Below are 16153 nucleotides of genomic sequence, written 5' to 3' on the forward strand. Positions count from 1 at the left end.
TAAGGGATAGTTCACCTAAAAATCAAAAATGTTGTTTATATACAGACTTGAAACAACATGCAAGTGAGTAAATAATGATAGGATTTTTATTTTCAGGTGAACTATCCCTTAATAATGCGAATAGTTTCTGCGCACGTAGTAACATTAATTAGCCTCATGTTATCGTCATCCAAGTGTCAGTCTGGAATCTGGGGGTCACCTTAGTGTATGCGTGTTTGTGTGTGTGTGTGTGTGTGTGTGTGTGTGTGTGTGTGTGTGTCCATTCATTTCCTCTCATTCAGACTGTCCTTGACTCTGTGCTCACCGATCTCACACACACACACACAGTCAATCCCAGAACAACCCTTTTGTGTGTTGAATGTCTTTGTTTATTACTTCAATAATATTATATCAGTCCCGCTCAGGGTGAAATGTGAAATTTTAATAATATACTTAATATACCTCTGTATTATACACATATATGGGTACCACAGGCACAGGTTAACAAATATTGTGTCTACTGTATACTGAACTGATATAGTTCCAGTTTATCATACAATTATGACCAGTTTCAGATCATCTCCTTCTTAATGGTTACTATGCAGAGTTTCCTCATTGGTGTCTTGTAGATTATATAATATCTGATGAATCGTCACATGGAGATGTATGGAGATAAATGAACAGGCAGAAGTCACTAAAATAATTTTGGTACCAAATGCCCAGACCTGCACAGAATCTGCTCCACCAGATTTCCATCTCATCTTCTCACATATTAGATTGAATATTTTGGAATAATTTGATAATACTATCAACTCTGTTTAACACATTTTACCATATTTGGGTGTCATATCTCCTCACAGTAAAGAAAAGATGAAAATTTTGTTTAAACAAAATGAAGCAATTAATCAAATTTAGTCAAAATTTCTACCTGAAAAGTTGGAAAAACAAATTTAATTTAAATAGTCCTAAAATAGACTTTATTTTCTTTATGACATTTTTTTTTTTTTTGGAGCAAAATGTGATTGGGCATGGACATAAAATATGTGTGAAATTCACCAATTTAAATGCATCCTGCAGATTTGTCCTCTTAAATTAGCACTGAAAATGTGTATAGAAGTGCAGATTCCATGCCGGTCTGTAAATGACTATATCCAAATGACCTGGGAGCAATATTCAATGCTAGACTTCTTTTGAAATCTGATGCTCCATGTTTCATAGAACTATAATAGATACATGTGCTTTTACTTTCTCATAAGTGCACTTATGAACATAAACGTGTCAAGATCCAGCTTGATCTTTATCTGTCAGTTATATTCTTTACAATCCACAGTCCTTCTTCTGTGTTTAAAGGAATTTCCATTCCAAGTCTTCCATTCAGTCTGAAGCAAGGTCACTTTTTTCAGTCACATGATCAATACCCTTGTCCTTAAAGGGACAGTTCACCCTAAAATGAAAATTTGCTGTTAATTTGCTTGCCCTCAGGCCTATCTTTTTTCTTCAGTAGAACTTTAAAAAGGTTTTTTAGCTGAAACCGAAGTCCTTGGTGATTCATATAATGTACAAGTCAATGGCTACCGTCACTTTGAGAGTCAAAAAAACAAATACCGATCGTTTCGCTTCATAAGACCTCAATGTATCGTCAGGAGCCACTGGTATTAATTTTGTTTTGCCTGTATGTGTTTTTTCTTTTTTACTCAAAGTGACGGTAGCCATTGACTTACATTATATGAATCACCAATGACTTCAGTTTCAGCTAAAAATCCTCGACTGTTCTACTGAAGAAAAAAGATGGGATGGCCTGAGGGCGAGTAAATTAACAGCACATTTTCATTTTTGCGTAAACTGTCCCTTTAAGCAGAAGATGAATTTCACATAAAATGATTGAAATCCTCTCCATGGGCTTTTGTGTCCATCCCATCTAAATATCCATCATGCCTTTTGTCTCAGGTGAGATGTGTCTTTGTGTGTCAGCACGGTGACTCTACGTAGTCATTGTCTAGGCGTGGCCTGAAGGGTGTGGTCAAAGATCGACTGATGACAATGACAGGCGGTGACAGACAGTCGTCACGGCGATGCAGAATATTCCAGATTAGCATGGCGGCTGCTAGCGTGGCAAACAAGCACGCAGCGATGTTTACGTAGCAAGAGTAGGACAGGTAAGTGTAGGGGCCGATCCTGTAGAATGTCACGAGGCCGATCACCAGCACAAAACCTGCAGAGACAGAGAGACAGGACTTAGTTTCAGAAGAAAGTATAGCCAAAGCATCATTTGTAATTTGTAAATTGTAATTTTTAGGATGCATGCATTTAGAAAATAGAGTGAATTTTCATTTCATGCCGACTTAGCACATTATTTGATAGATTTAGCTCTTCTTTAATGTGTAATGCAAAATAACTTTTAAAATACAATATATATATATATATCATTAAAATCAGTCGATTTGTACAAATATCACCATTAAATTGCAATAGGTTATATAGAATAAAACAAATCAAATTATACCTAAATTAGGCTTTTATTGAATTAAGGGTGTTGAATATCATACTTCCTCATTTAAAAGGATATTTTTGACATCATATTTAAGGGAGCGATCAAAGAAAAAAAATTCTGACCATATTTCTTTAATGGCCTTTTCCTAGATTTTAAGGTTTTTGAAATAATTAATTTGCCTGAACTTTTTTAACTTTTAAAATTTGGGAAATTTGCACTTTTATACAGTTTTATAAATTAATATTCTTCAGATTTATTTTTCTTAATGCATGTTACTGGTCTTGTTGTGAACAATTCTTCCGTGCAGTTTATATATATATATATATATATATATATATGAAAAACTTTAATCAAAATGTCATAGCTTGTATTTCTTGTGATATGCTCACTTGACGTATACCATGTTGGTCTTCAGTTAAGTGAGAGCACATATTTTTGAGCTGCACATTTTTCTTTTACACACTCCTGAAGCTGTTTCTCAATAGACTTTTATTGTAAGTGCATTACTGTAAACACCATTTGTATTTGTTTTTTTACTAACTGAATTATTTTCTTTGGTATTAGACGGCATGTCACATAGCTGACCACAGAGCCTGAACCTGAAACATTCCTTTAATTCATCACAACCACAATAATAGTTCAATCTTCTTCCCTTTTGATTGATTTGAGCTGGTTTTGGCTAATAGGAGTAGTACGTCTCCCACTTCCTGTAAAGACTCCGAGTACATGTGTTATTAATAACTGCGGCCTGAAAACACAACGGTAGATTCCCAGAAATACAGAACGCAGAGGATGTGAGATGAATTGAATCATCTCAGCAATGGAATGGAAAAAGTTACAGGATTCAGATCATGTTACGCGCGTTTTATTTAGGCAGAAACAAGAGCGAGCGAGTCATTTGTTCATTCTGTTTTTATTCTGAATGCAGCTTTTTTTGGCCCGATGTCATCCCCTTTCCTTCCTTTTCTGCTCTATCCTTCCATTCTTCCTTCCTTCCCTCCATTTCATTCAGTTTCATTTGACGATTCTTACCCACACACACTCGTACAATTGAACTAGAACATGATGTACAATAACAGGCTCGATTAAATTTATATCAGGAGCAGATGTTTTTCTCTTTGCTTTACATATTTCTTTCTCTCTCTCTCTCTCTCTCTCTCCCTCACTTTCTTTCTCATGGATTGTTTATTCTTGATCAGTTTTGTTGAGACAGACAGCAAAAATTGGTCTTTGTTTTTGATATATCAAAAGAAAACCCCTTTCAGATCTGTTTAGTTGTTTGTAGACTGTAGTCCTGATCAGACCTGATCCAAATCACATCCATATATCCACCCTAGTCCAATTTTAGAAATGTGTTTCCGTCAGATTATATTTCAAGTTTTTTGTCATTTTGGCACGACATGACCCCTAACATCACACATAGAGTGCAGTCGTATATACAGTTGTCTGAATTCACTCTTTTACACTCATGTGGCATTCAGTGTGTATTTAAAGTTGAATTGGAGAACAGGTGTGTGGTTTCAGTTGCAAAATGTAAATGGAGACTCTGACACTTATGTTGTCTAATTCACATAATGAGTTTAGTACTGTGGTGAGATGTCATGATGGACTAGACATGATGAAATTTCTCTTTTATAACTATAATGTAGATACACCGAACATTGTCTGAACAAATGTATTTAATTCTGTCCTGTAGATTACACTGCTTATAAATCAGATTTTTTTTATAGTTTTTTATTCGACTGATTTTTCATGAAGTAATATTACATTTAGTTAGTCATTAGTTGCATCCAAAATGACACACTATACACAGTGTGCTTATGCACTATGTACTCAATCGAATAGTGTATGAATTTTATAAGGTTATTTTGTCATTCCCCCTCCGCTACATAATTAAAGCTGTGTCAGTCGAGTGCATGAAGTGTCCAATATTCCACACTTCGTTTTTTCAGTTAATTAAAGGAGAACTCCGGTCAATTTTAACATTGAGCTCATTTTTTTGTAAATTTGGAGTGCTGTCAATACAGAGAACAATGACAAAAATCGGTGTTGCCTACACCGTGTTATCCTCTTTTTAAAATTTGCACCCTGTTGACTTCAGTGGGGCAAGTTTTAAACCTGCTTTTAGCCTCTTAACATCCTTGATGTGTCATTACAAGTGCACAGCCATGTTAGATGATTCCTTCAGAGTGAACACGGGTGAATCTGACTGCAGTAGATGTGAAAGATATGAATAAAAGTGATGTTAATTCAGCCAGCGCACATACCTGTATTTACATCCTGTTTTCGGTCGAAGTCCAAAGTAGTCGATTGTCGAGTTCACGCGCATAGGTTTAGTTATCTATGATCACGCGCGTGAACTCGACAATCGACTACTGTGGACTTCGACCGAAAACAGGATGTTTTCTAACTAATTGGGACGCACTTGACTTCCTGTCAGCCATTATGGATGGAAGCATCTATGTTGTAGGTGGTTGCTAGGACTTTGCTAGGGTGTTCTATCCACACTCTAAAAACTGCTGGGTTGTTTCAACCCAATTTTGGGTCAAATATGGACAAACCCAGCCGTTGGGTTAAATTTTTAAATGAAAGTTTTTAACCCAATGTTTGGGTTTGTCCATATTTGACTCAAAATTGGGTTAAAACAGCCCAGCATTCAGACAAACATCAATCAGATGTTCTTTATCATTTTTCTTGCATAAGGATGTCACAATTCTGTTGTTGTCCTAGGTAATCACTGGCTTCCGGTAACGGTCGTACGCAAGTCTAGTCTCCGATGGAAGAGTGACCTCTGACCCGACATATGACGAAGGATGTAGGAGTAGCGTAAGTTTAGTTGAGAGTAGACGCCTCTCGCGGTCCTCTTCTCTTATATCGAAATCCTCCGACAATTCTCTTTAAAAATTCACATTTTAGATTTCTAATTTGTGACCAGTGTTTTGTTTTGCTCTATCCACTACGCTTCCGCGTACATCATGCGTCGGGTCAGAGGTCACTCTTCCACCGGACCTAGACTCGTGTACGGCCGTTACCTGAAGCCAGTGATTATAGTTTATAAAGTTATAAATATGGGTATTTTTCTCACAAAAACACATGGCTTTGCTTCAGAAGGCCTTTATTAACCCACTGGAGTCATATGGATTACTTTTATGATGGATGGATGCGCTTTTTTGGGCTTCAAAATCTGTGGTACCATTCACTCCCATTATAAAGCTTGGAAGAGCCAGAATATTTTTTTATATAGCTCAGATTGTGTTTGTCTGAAAGAAGAAACTCATATACACCTAGGATGGTTTCAGGGTGAGTAAATAATGGGATAATATTACACAAAGTGCTCTATAATGAGTTTGAAATTAAGGACACAAGAAACTAGCCTTGAACAATCATCACTGTGCCCTTGAGCAACTGTCCTGGGGAAAGTCCCTGTTCAGTGACACCGCTGTGTGAATGTGTCTAGTCAGCGCACTTAAACTATGCAAACTGCCTTTGCATGTGCTGTATGTTACAGTTGCAAAGTCTGGGTTACGTATAGATGTTTATAAAGACTTGATGGTTTGCCTGCATCTGATTGGGTTTCCCCCGTTTACTTCAGGGAAGCAGTTTGTGCTTGTTTATAATTGATATGGCAGTACGAGGACATAATTGTTTTCATTTTGTCAGACATAGTCGGTTCCTTGAGATTGTGTAAACAGACACAGTATTGCAGGGACAGTTAATCAGGACACTTGTTTCCTCCACCCATAACACACACACACACACACACTACTTTTTGAGAGATTGTGGAACTGTCCTGATGAAACATGTTCCTCCGTGGCGTCACACACATCCATTTTTCTTTCTTCTCTATCGGTCTGCGCTTCTTAAAATATAAATTCCCGTTCAAGTCCATGTCTAATAACTCTGACACTCGGCCACCCCACTCCTTACTGTCACACACCCCCTCCCCGTCTTTCCTCTGCGGCTCTGGGTTTGCATAACAGGTAGTTACAGACACTTCCTCGTCCTGAACAGGGATATCCTGGCGCCTGACTGTCGTTCTCTGGAACTGTGCGGCAGCCGCTGGTGCTCTGGACCCTGTTTAGCTAAATATAACTATTGTCACACTTAAAACAACGCACACATACACATGCAGTGCGCACTATTTGCTGTACTGATATACTACACTAGTAGCAGACCACCATCGAAGCACTACATCACAAAAGCCAGACCATGGAGTCACAAACATCTTTGAAAATAACCTTTTCTAATAACACAGGAAATGTACAGGGTGGCTATAAAAAATGACCCGAGGTTAAGAAAACAGTGGCTGTGATCAAAGAATTCTTATTAACTACATTTTTACATGTATAAATAAAACGTGAGTCGTGCTTGCCTGTGCAAAAGTTGGTGCCACCCCATGCTGGGGTGTTTTGGGTGGTTGCTAAGGTGTTGCTAGGTGCTTGCTAGGGTGCTGTAGTAGGGCAGCATGTTTAATTAAAATAAAACTAAAATCACAACATGGCTTAGTGCGAATAATTAAATCGCCACGGCTATGATTTAATTAAACAAATATTTATATTATATTATATGTAGTATTACTAATAAAAATTCTAGTAATTAAAATATGAAATTGCAATTAGATTTTTCCCCCAAATCTTGTTTGTCTAATCCTAATGTAATCCTGGGTCATTAGTAAGACGTTGCTAGAGTGTTCTAGGTTGTTGCTAGGGTGTTGTTATGGGCAGTTGCTAGGTTGTTGGTTGGGTCTTATGGGCAGTTGCTTCTGTATTCTAAGTGGTTGCACCTGCTAGGGTGTTCAGTGTGGTTGCTATGGAGTTGCTAGGGTGTTGCTAGAATGTTCTGGGTGTTTTGTAATGTTCTTTTATTTATTTATAAGATACACCACGTTGGGTGATTTAGGTGGGTAATAGGGCGTTGTCAGGTGGATGCTAGGGTTTTCTGGGAGGTTGCTAGAGTGTTGCTGGAATGTTCTATGTGGTTGCTAGGGTGTTTTGGGTGGTTGCTAGTATGTAACTAGGGTGTTCTGAGCGGTTGCTTGGGTGTTGCTAGAATGTTCTGGGTGTTTTGTAATTTTCTTTTATTTGCAGATCATTACTTACAACACTCACAACTAACACATTCACTAGTAACCCATCAACAAGCATGGCTTTACATTAAGAATGCCAGTCAGCATTTAAACATCCATGCAGATGAATGGCAAACCATTCAAAGTGATAAAACGAGATAACATCACGGCCAGCACACTTTCATGGGACATCAGCAGCAAGTTTTAAAGAGACGGGCCTGCGTTCGTCCCAAATGGGAGTTCATTTAATTTGTCAGCGGGCCTCTGGCTAGGACTCTGTTGTTTCCTGTTGAATTGTGTGTAGTCGCTGCGCTCAGACTGCTGTGCTTTTTTGATGTTTGTTCTGTTATAGATCCACAAAGCTCCATCTTTCCTTTCCCAAAATGCAGAACAACAAACATAGGACAATAGAGACCGTATCTCTAAGGACAGACGGCTTAGATATTGAAGAATTAATGTGTTATTTGAGGGTGGGCGTGTTGTATTTCTGCCAGGCTTATTGAAGCTCCTCAAAGAGGCTGTTAGTGTTTGTTACTGACTGTACAAACAGACTTGAACACTCACTGGCTAACTGGAACAGGGCTGCGATGGCCTCCTCCCACCACTGAGAATCCTGGGTAATGTGGCTTATCTCCAATAACCCAAACAGGAAGATTAGCTGACCCACGGTCAGAGCCACCGTAGCCATCAGGTTACATGCCCGCATCATGTCAAACTGAACTGTAAACAGAAAAGAAAAAATATTATTGCTCAGTGGTTTTTAAGTGATTCACACCCAACATGTACATGCACTGAAAATAAAATTCACTCAGAAATTTCACAAGTCATTACAAAGAAATGGCAAGTAACACATTCAATTAAGCATGAAATCTAAAGAATGAAATGGTATTTTCTTGTAAAACGAACTCCTGTAATCTTTTATTTATAACTTTTTAAAAAAAACATGTTTTACATTGTGTATGAGCAGATGTGTGGGTGTGTGTGGGTAGAACATCTGAATCATTGTAAGGAAGATCCAGCTGCAGATGTGCATAAGACACAACTTTGCCAATGTGGGTGTCACTTCCTGAAAGACACAATCCTTCACTGTGTCCATCCGTTTCCTATTTCTAAATCAGGATAGATGGACAGACGTGCCAGGCTGCATGCTACAGCAAATCTGCCAGGTTCTTCCAGTGATAGTTGCCATTGTTTAATACTAGCCAAACTTCTAAATAAAAGAGCACGCAATCATATACACAAAATGTATGTACAATTTTTTAACACGTTTTGGCAAATTTTGTGGCTCTTGAAAGCGTTACCCCTTCACAAAATTATATATATAACATTTAAAACATTTTGTGGAGTGGTAACGCTTTCAATAATTACTTACTGAAAGTTATTTTAAAGTAACATTCTATTAAACATATTAGCAAAGTTGATGTTCACTTAAATTTGAAATATATTTATGAAACATGTACACTAATGACATTTTATATAATTTTTAATGTATTCACAAATGATCTACTAAAAATTATGTACTTGTTAGTCACATTTTAAGTGTTTTTTTTTTTTTTTTTCAGTGTTTAATGTCTTTCCATAAGACATTAATTTTGTATCATGCTTGGCACTGAAATTATATAGATAAAATATATTGATTTATGTTTAGTAACATTTCTAATTTAATGTACATGTTACGTTGAAAATTATTATATTAATATAATATTTCTTAATAAAAGTGTTAACCTTTTCTGTTAAATTTAGGAACAAAGGGCATTAAAAAGTGCGTAATTCTCTTGATTTGCTGCAGAAGTCTATTCCCTTACACACAGTACACACGCTCTCGCTGTATCACGGAGACTCACGTTTGACAGTGCTGCGTGACTCCTGGTACCCCGCAAACTCCGATCCCCAGCTGAGTCTCTGGCAGGGTGTGAGCTCGTGAGTGTGTGTGTCCTCGTGCGCACATGCTCTCCAGAGCCCAACGCTTCTCCTGCGTCCGTCCTCCAGCACCTGTAACACCCAGTTTGAGCTGAACGTCGCCACGTTATTGAGCACCAGAGAAAGCAGGGCCACCGCCGCCGCCACCACCACCAGCCTGCGAACGGCCATACGCCTCTCAAATACCTGAAACGTCCACGGGTACACGTGCACGCTAAACGCAGAGCGGCATGAACGCTGTAAGAGGTTAGCTAGAGGACATCGCCACTCATTCTTGTGTCCTGAGGAGTCTCTAGCCCTCTTCCTCAGAGTCCGGGACCGATGCTGCTCGTAGGGCTGTACACTGGACCTCCAAGGCCATCACATAAACAAGCACGCTTTCTTTAAATCCTCGTCCTTTCTCTGTCTCCGGCTCTAAGGTCTGTTCCTCCCCCTTTCTCCTGCAGATGTGCGCTGGGTCGTTTTTTCTCCACGTCTCCCTGCTGGGAACGCTGAGGAATGTCTGTGTGATGCGGTCTCTGTGCTTTTTGCTCTTTCTCACACTCTTTCTTCACTCGTTTATCTCTGATTACTCATCCTAAGCAGTTTCCCATGTTCACGTGCGAGCGTGTGCACTTCATCCCTGAAAAGCTCAGAAGAACTGGGAGGGTAGGGAGTACTTGGGAATACCTCTCTCTCTCTTTCTCTCTGTGGCAAACGAGTTACTCCAGCTACAGGATGTGTTTCCTGGAAGGAAAACAGACAGAACAGAATGCAACGCCGTCCCCTTTCTCTCTTTGACTCAGTGAGCTGGTTATTAATGGAGCGAGAGATGTAATATCATGTATTTAGTGAAATCTACCTGTAGCACTCCGTATTAAAGTTGTGCATCGTCCTGCAACGTTTGCACTCTAGACATGAATGATTCCTCAGATAGTGTGTTGTTGAGGAGAGCTGTCCTGTTATAGTGATCAAATGAACCATTTTCACCTGCTGGACCATAAAACAACCCAGCAAGCAATAGCCGTCATTTCACAGTCTAGGTTAACTATACACCCGATATAGTCCGGCTATGAGTTACCCATTTCTAGCCAAAATAACCTTGAATTTGGTTACATGTTGTTTTTGCCAAAATAACTTGAGAGATGTATGATATTCCATCATGTAAGCAAAGTAAACAGTGATTACAAGGCGTCTGGTTTCATTTCTTTACTCATTTCATTTCATTGTAATCTAATTGATGACTAGTCTATTCTTGGGCTATGGTTTAGACGTCTATAAAATTAAGCCCGAATTTTCCCTTGTTTTAGCCTAGACGTCTGAGCTGTGTTTGGACGGCTATTAGATGTCTTTTAAACGTAAAATTGCTTGCTGGGAAGTGAAGAAATCCTACAGATGTACATTGAAGAAGCCACATACCCAGAACAATGTAAAAATGTACTTAATTTCTACATTTTTATCCAATAAAATGGAGAATCATAAATCATCCTGGTTGGATTTGCTTCTCTCTCTACTTTTCTGTTGTTTCTTGCTCAGTTCTGGGCCCCTAAAGATTCAGGGAATTTCCTGTTGCTTAACTCTAATAAACAGCCCACATCTGTATCTACTAAAGCCGAACGGAGCGAAAAAGACCAGAGAACAGGGGGATTTTGGATAAATAAAGACCAGATGGGACTGGATGAAAAAAGGAGCGAGGGCACGAAGGGCCAAGTGAGTGGGAGAGAGGGAATGTGGGAGAGAGAGTGTTGGGTGTTGATGGGGTCATTCCTTGCATAGCTGAAACGGTTCGCTCATGAGGTGGAACGAAAGGAGAAAGAGCAGAAACACTCAAAGTGCAGCTGCTGAGTGCTGAAGAGACAAAAGACTGCGCGAATATACTCTTTAACACATCCTCACACCATTTTAAGACAGGTCTGATGTTTCATGTTATGTTTCAGTGCATGCATCCACACTTTAATACAGTGCAGATCTTAAAGTGATGAGAAAAAAGACATTGAATATTATATATAATGTTTTTTTGGTTTGTTTGTTTTTAAAGGGATAGTTCACTTTGAAATTAAATTTTGGTATGTTTTAGTTTACCTCAAGGGCATCCAAGATGTAGGTGTCTTTGTTTCCGCAGTAGTTTCAATTTGGATATTTTTAGGTCAAACCGTTCTTGTCTGTCAGTCATATAATGCAGGTCTATGGTCACCACCTCAGAGAGCATGCACAGAGAAGTCCAAATTACACATTGATGGCCTAAGACACGAAACGAGCGGTTTGTGTGAGAAAACGAACAGTATTTATATCGTTTTTACCTCTTGTACACTTTTCGGCGCTTGCGCAGACTAAGCCAGAACGCGCGCACACGTCACACACCAGGAAGCGTGCGCGCCCTCAGATCACTTGGACGTGGTTGTGTAGAGATTTAATTTCAAAGTGAACTATCCCTTTAATTCCTATAGCTCAAACAGTAGAGAATGTCAATAGTAATGAACCTATGACCATAGGTTAGATTTCCAGGGAATGCATGAAATAAAATATATACCTTCAATGCAGTGTTGCTTTGGATAAAAGCATCTGCCAAATGCAGACATGTTAATGTAAAATGTGTGCATGTACATGATTGAATCTCCAGTGAGGCGGTGTGGGAGAACATGGCGCGTATGTGTGTGAAGAGTCGTCGCCTGGACGTGGCGCGTGTGTGTCTGGGGAACATGGGTAACGCACGGGCTGCTCGTGCTCTCAGGGACGCTGAAAAAGAGCCGGAGTTGGAGGCACAGGTGGCCGTGCTGGCGACACAGCTGGGCATGCTGGTAAGACACAAAAATTGACAAAGCTTGACAAATATGACCTATTTTGCTAACCTAATAAATGTTCCCGTTCTCATTTGCACATTCAGAAGTATGCATTATTATTAAAGAAAGGCAAGTTTGTTATCATAATCTTGTATCTAATATCTAATAACTTTCTCCACCTCTGGAACAACTTTTATGTAGTGTATGTTTCACTCTGAGGTATGTCACATTATGGAAGCTGTTTAAATCACACAAGCACAAACACAGCGTTATCTAAATAAACCTTGTGCCCTTGGAGCCTCTCTGTCTCGTTCAGTACAATAACAAGAACTAAACATTTGGATTTAAACATTTGGGTTTATCACAGCATCTCTCTCTTTTTTTCGCAGGAGGATGCCGAGCATTTGTATAAGTCATGCGGGAGGTTTGATTTATTGAATAAGTTTCATCAGGCAGCGGGTCAGTGGCAACAGGCGGTAGAGACGGCAGAAACACACGACCGCATTCATCTCCGAACCACATACTACAGCTACGCCAAACACCTGGAGGCCATGGGGGACAAGAACCTAGCGCTGGTGTAGTGAGTGTCACGTTCACACACAATCACTGCTGACATGCACACTGAGGGACAAAGGGATTTGTTTTTTGTGCAAAATTTATATTTTGTAACTTCTTTATTAAATCAGAATGCCATGGGACACCATACACTACCATTCAGAAGTTCAAAACACTACCATTAAAAAAAGGTTTTTTTATGTTTTTGAGAGAAGTCTATTATGCTCACCAGAAATACAGCAAAAACAGTAATGAAATAATGTACAAATTTAATTCACATTTATTTGGATAGCGCTTTTCACAATACATATCATTTCAAAGCAGCTTTGTCTACTTTACAATTTAGAGTGATTTGTTATCAGAGGTGTCAGAAATGTACAGTTCTAAGATAATACAAATGCAGTTAGATAACATTATGTATTCATTTTTGGCAGAAACAATGAGCTCATTAAAGTATTTATTACAAGTTGTGAACATAATTATTAAAATACATGGAAAATTTGGCAGTGGTACATGTTGACTTAAAGTAACTGTTTTCTATGTAAAAATATAGTAAAATGTTATATATTCCTGTGATCAAAGCTGAATTTTCAGCATCATTACATCAGTCTTCAGTGTCACATGATCCTTCAGAAATCATTCTGATATGCTGATTTGCTTCTCCAGATAGATAGAAAAAATAAGTAAAATCTCTGTGGTCTGTTACTTTTTTTTTCTTTCTTTTTTTCACTCGATAGTTTTGAGAAGTCAGACACACATCGGTTTGAAGTTCCGAGAATGCTGATGGATGACAATGTTTCATTGGAGATCTACATCAATAAAATGAAAGACAAGTGAGTTACTATGCAGAGATGATTCATGATTATGGCCCCTGCAGTCTGACCTTGTTTTTCATATTCCCACTGTCCGATGTCTGGTGTGTGTGATTGGATAGGGATCTGTATAAGTGGTGGGGTCATTATCTGGAGAGCCAATCAGACATGGAGGCTGCGCTGCATTACTACGCCTTCGCTCAGGACTACCTGTCTCAAGTGCGCGTGCACTGTTATCTAGGAAACATTCAGAAGGTATGTTTAATGAATTTGATTGAGGTTTCCCTGATGTATTGAATGCTTCATGCTGATCTGTATATTTCTCAGGCGAGTGAGATAGCCAATGAGACGGGGAACAGAGCGGCATCTTATCATGTTGCACGACAGTACGAGGGACAGGATGAAATCAGCCAGTCGGTGCACTTCTACACGCGAGCACAAGCATATAACAACGCCATCCGACTGTGTAAAGAGAATAACTTGGACGAGCAACTCATGAATCTGGCGCTGCTTAGCAATCCAGAAGACATGATGGACACGGCCATGTATTATGAAGAGAAAGGAACGCACATGGACCGAGCTGTTATGCTTTATCATAAGGTACTTTCTCACTATGATGTGTCATTTTACATTCAGATACGTGTTGTGTCAAACTTTACCACTAGATGGTGCTGATCACTTATGTAACACATGTTCATTCCACCGTTCCAGGCAGGACACGTCTCTAAGGCTTTAGAGCTAGCTTTTGCCACAGAGCAGTTTGGAGCTCTGCAGCTGATCGCAGAGGACCTGAATGAGACCAGCGACCCTACCTTACTAGCACGCTGCTCAGATTTCTTCATAAAACATGCTCAGTACCAGAAAGCTGTGGAATTGCTGGTGGCTGCCAAAAAGGTTAACACAGACCACGTACTGTCATACATCCAGTCATATTCATAACATCTATGCATGCAAACAGAACCTTTTTAATTGTAGGAGTGTTTTCTAACTGTATGCATATGAATTTGTGCGTGTAGTACCATGAGGCGCTCCAGTTGTGTTTGGACCAGAGTTTGAACATCACAGAAGATCTGGCGGAAAGTCTGACGGTGTCGAAAGACTCGACCCATCTGTCTGAGGCCGAGCGAAAGGAGCTGCTGGAGAAAATCGCAGACTGCTGCATGCGCCAGGGCAACTACCACCTAGCGACTAAGAAATACACACAAGCTGGAAACAAGATCAAGGTTTGGCTTCTGCTCAGATCAACAGAGGATTTAATCATCAAAGATTGGAGTAGATCAAATATCTGTCATTTTGCGTAATCTTATGACCTGGAATACATGATTCTGATTGGTCAATCATGGCATTCTGCGGTCAAATATTTTTATATAATGATGCTAAATATTATTGACCTTTTCCCAATCAATTTCCTACACTGAGCTAGTTTCATGTTACTCATATCATTTCACATTCTTCCTAATCACTTCTTCAATTAAAATAATTTCTGCTCAAATTAACACTATAAAACCTTCTACTGTATCATATCTGATACATGAATTTATAAGGCCTCTAAATTATCCAAATGATCAAAACTTTGTTTGTTGAAGAATGTTTATTATCTCTCAATCATCTTTATATTGCTTTGCATTATGTGTGCCCCACCCCAGCACACACACTATTAAAGCTACAGAAATTTGATCATTAAACTAAGCATTTATATAATCTTAATAAGATATATTGAGAGATTTTGAATGATAACTGCAAAATATATGTATTTTATGCAAGTAGTCTGTTTCATATTGAAATGTTATCAAAATTTAATCTTACTTTTTGCCAGTATAATCAAAAACATCAGCACCAAATTGCATTTTATTTGCACATTTTGGACCTCTAAGATAAAATTGATGCATTTTCACCAGCTGTTTATTTCTTGTTTATATCTATATCCATTCATATCTTCTCTCATCCTGAAATAGGTCTTCACCAGCCTCTTCTAAAAGCAAAGATATCCAGCTTTTCTCTTCTTATCTGTTCTTGTCTTTGACAGGCGATGCGAGCGCTGTTGAAATCCGGCGACACAGAGAAAATAGTGTTTTTCGCAGGCGTTTCCAGACAGAAGGAAATTTACATAATGGCAGCCAACTACCTGCAGTCTCTAGACTGGAGGAACGACCCGGAGATCATGAAGAACATCATTAGCTTCTACACAAAAGGACGTGCCCTCGACCTGCTCGCTGGCTTTTATGAGGCCTGTGCTGAGGTACTGAGAGCCAGTGTGTGTCCAGCAGCACTGTCAGTGATTCTTAAACACAGTGATGACTTTACTTTACTGCGGTGTTTGTTTACAGGTGGAAATCGATGATTATCAGAATTATGAGAAGGCGTATGGAGCTCTGACGGAGGCATGCAAGTGTCTGACTAAAGCAAAGGGTCGCAGTGGAGACGAGGCTGACAGCAGGATCCTCATACTGACACACAAACTCGGACTCATCAAGAGATTCATTCAGGCACGCAGGTACCGATGAAATACTAGCATTTAGTTTGTGCATTCTTTCAACACCCATGCATGCATTTGCAAATGTATTTGTGTGTG

At 39.2% G+C, this 16153-nt stretch overlaps 2 protein-coding genes across 3 annotated transcripts in view; one reads left to right on the forward strand and one right to left on the reverse strand.

Moving 5' to 3' along the window:
- The window catches only part of ift140 (intraflagellar transport 140 homolog (Chlamydomonas)), a 30476-nt gene that overhangs the window by 12829 nt on the left and 1494 nt on the right, over positions 1-16153 (forward strand). For both annotated transcript variants that reach the window (XM_084102900.1, XM_084102899.1), the window contains 9 exons: positions 12055-12232; positions 12604-12794; positions 13507-13602; positions 13704-13836; positions 13909-14181; positions 14293-14475; positions 14598-14804; positions 15608-15820; positions 15909-16075. In XM_084102900.1, coding sequence (XP_083959026.1) covers positions 12055-12232; positions 12604-12794; positions 13507-13602; positions 13704-13836; positions 13909-14181; positions 14293-14475; positions 14598-14804; positions 15608-15820; positions 15909-16075 — 1641 coding nt within the window. The remainder of the gene's footprint in view (positions 1-12054; positions 12233-12603; positions 12795-13506; positions 13603-13703; positions 13837-13908; positions 14182-14292; positions 14476-14597; positions 14805-15607; positions 15821-15908; positions 16076-16153) is intronic.
- tmem204 (transmembrane protein 204) lies at positions 401-10163 on the reverse strand. Its single transcript, XM_084102901.1, has 3 exons — positions 9380-10163; positions 8100-8255; positions 401-2191 (listed from the first exon to the last, which is right to left on the reverse strand). The coding sequence occupies exons 1-3, from the start codon at positions 9624-9626 to the stop codon at positions 1947-1949; spliced, it is 648 nt and encodes a 215-aa protein (XP_083959027.1). The 5' UTR covers positions 9627-10163; the 3' UTR covers positions 401-1946.

This window comes from Abramis brama (assembly GCF_963993115.1).
Source record: "Abramis brama genome assembly, chromosome: 24".
NCBI classification, from domain to species: Eukaryota; Metazoa; Chordata; class Actinopteri; order Cypriniformes; family Leuciscidae; genus Abramis; species Abramis brama.

Excerpts from the sequence above, each read along its gene's own strand:
- tmem204 (XM_084102901.1), bottom strand. The coding sequence starts at position 9,626 with ATGGCCGTTCGCAGGCTGGTGGTGGTGGCGGCGGCGGTGGCCCTGCTT. Across the intron at positions 8,256-9,379 it reads GTCACGCAGCACTGTCAAAC|TTCAGTTTGACATGATGCGG; the intron begins GTGAGTCTCCGT and ends TTCTGTTTACAG. Across the intron at positions 2,192-8,099 it reads AGCCCTGTTCCAGTTAGCCA|GTTTTGTGCTGGTGATCGGC; the intron begins GTGAGTGTTCAA and ends CTGTCTCTGCAG.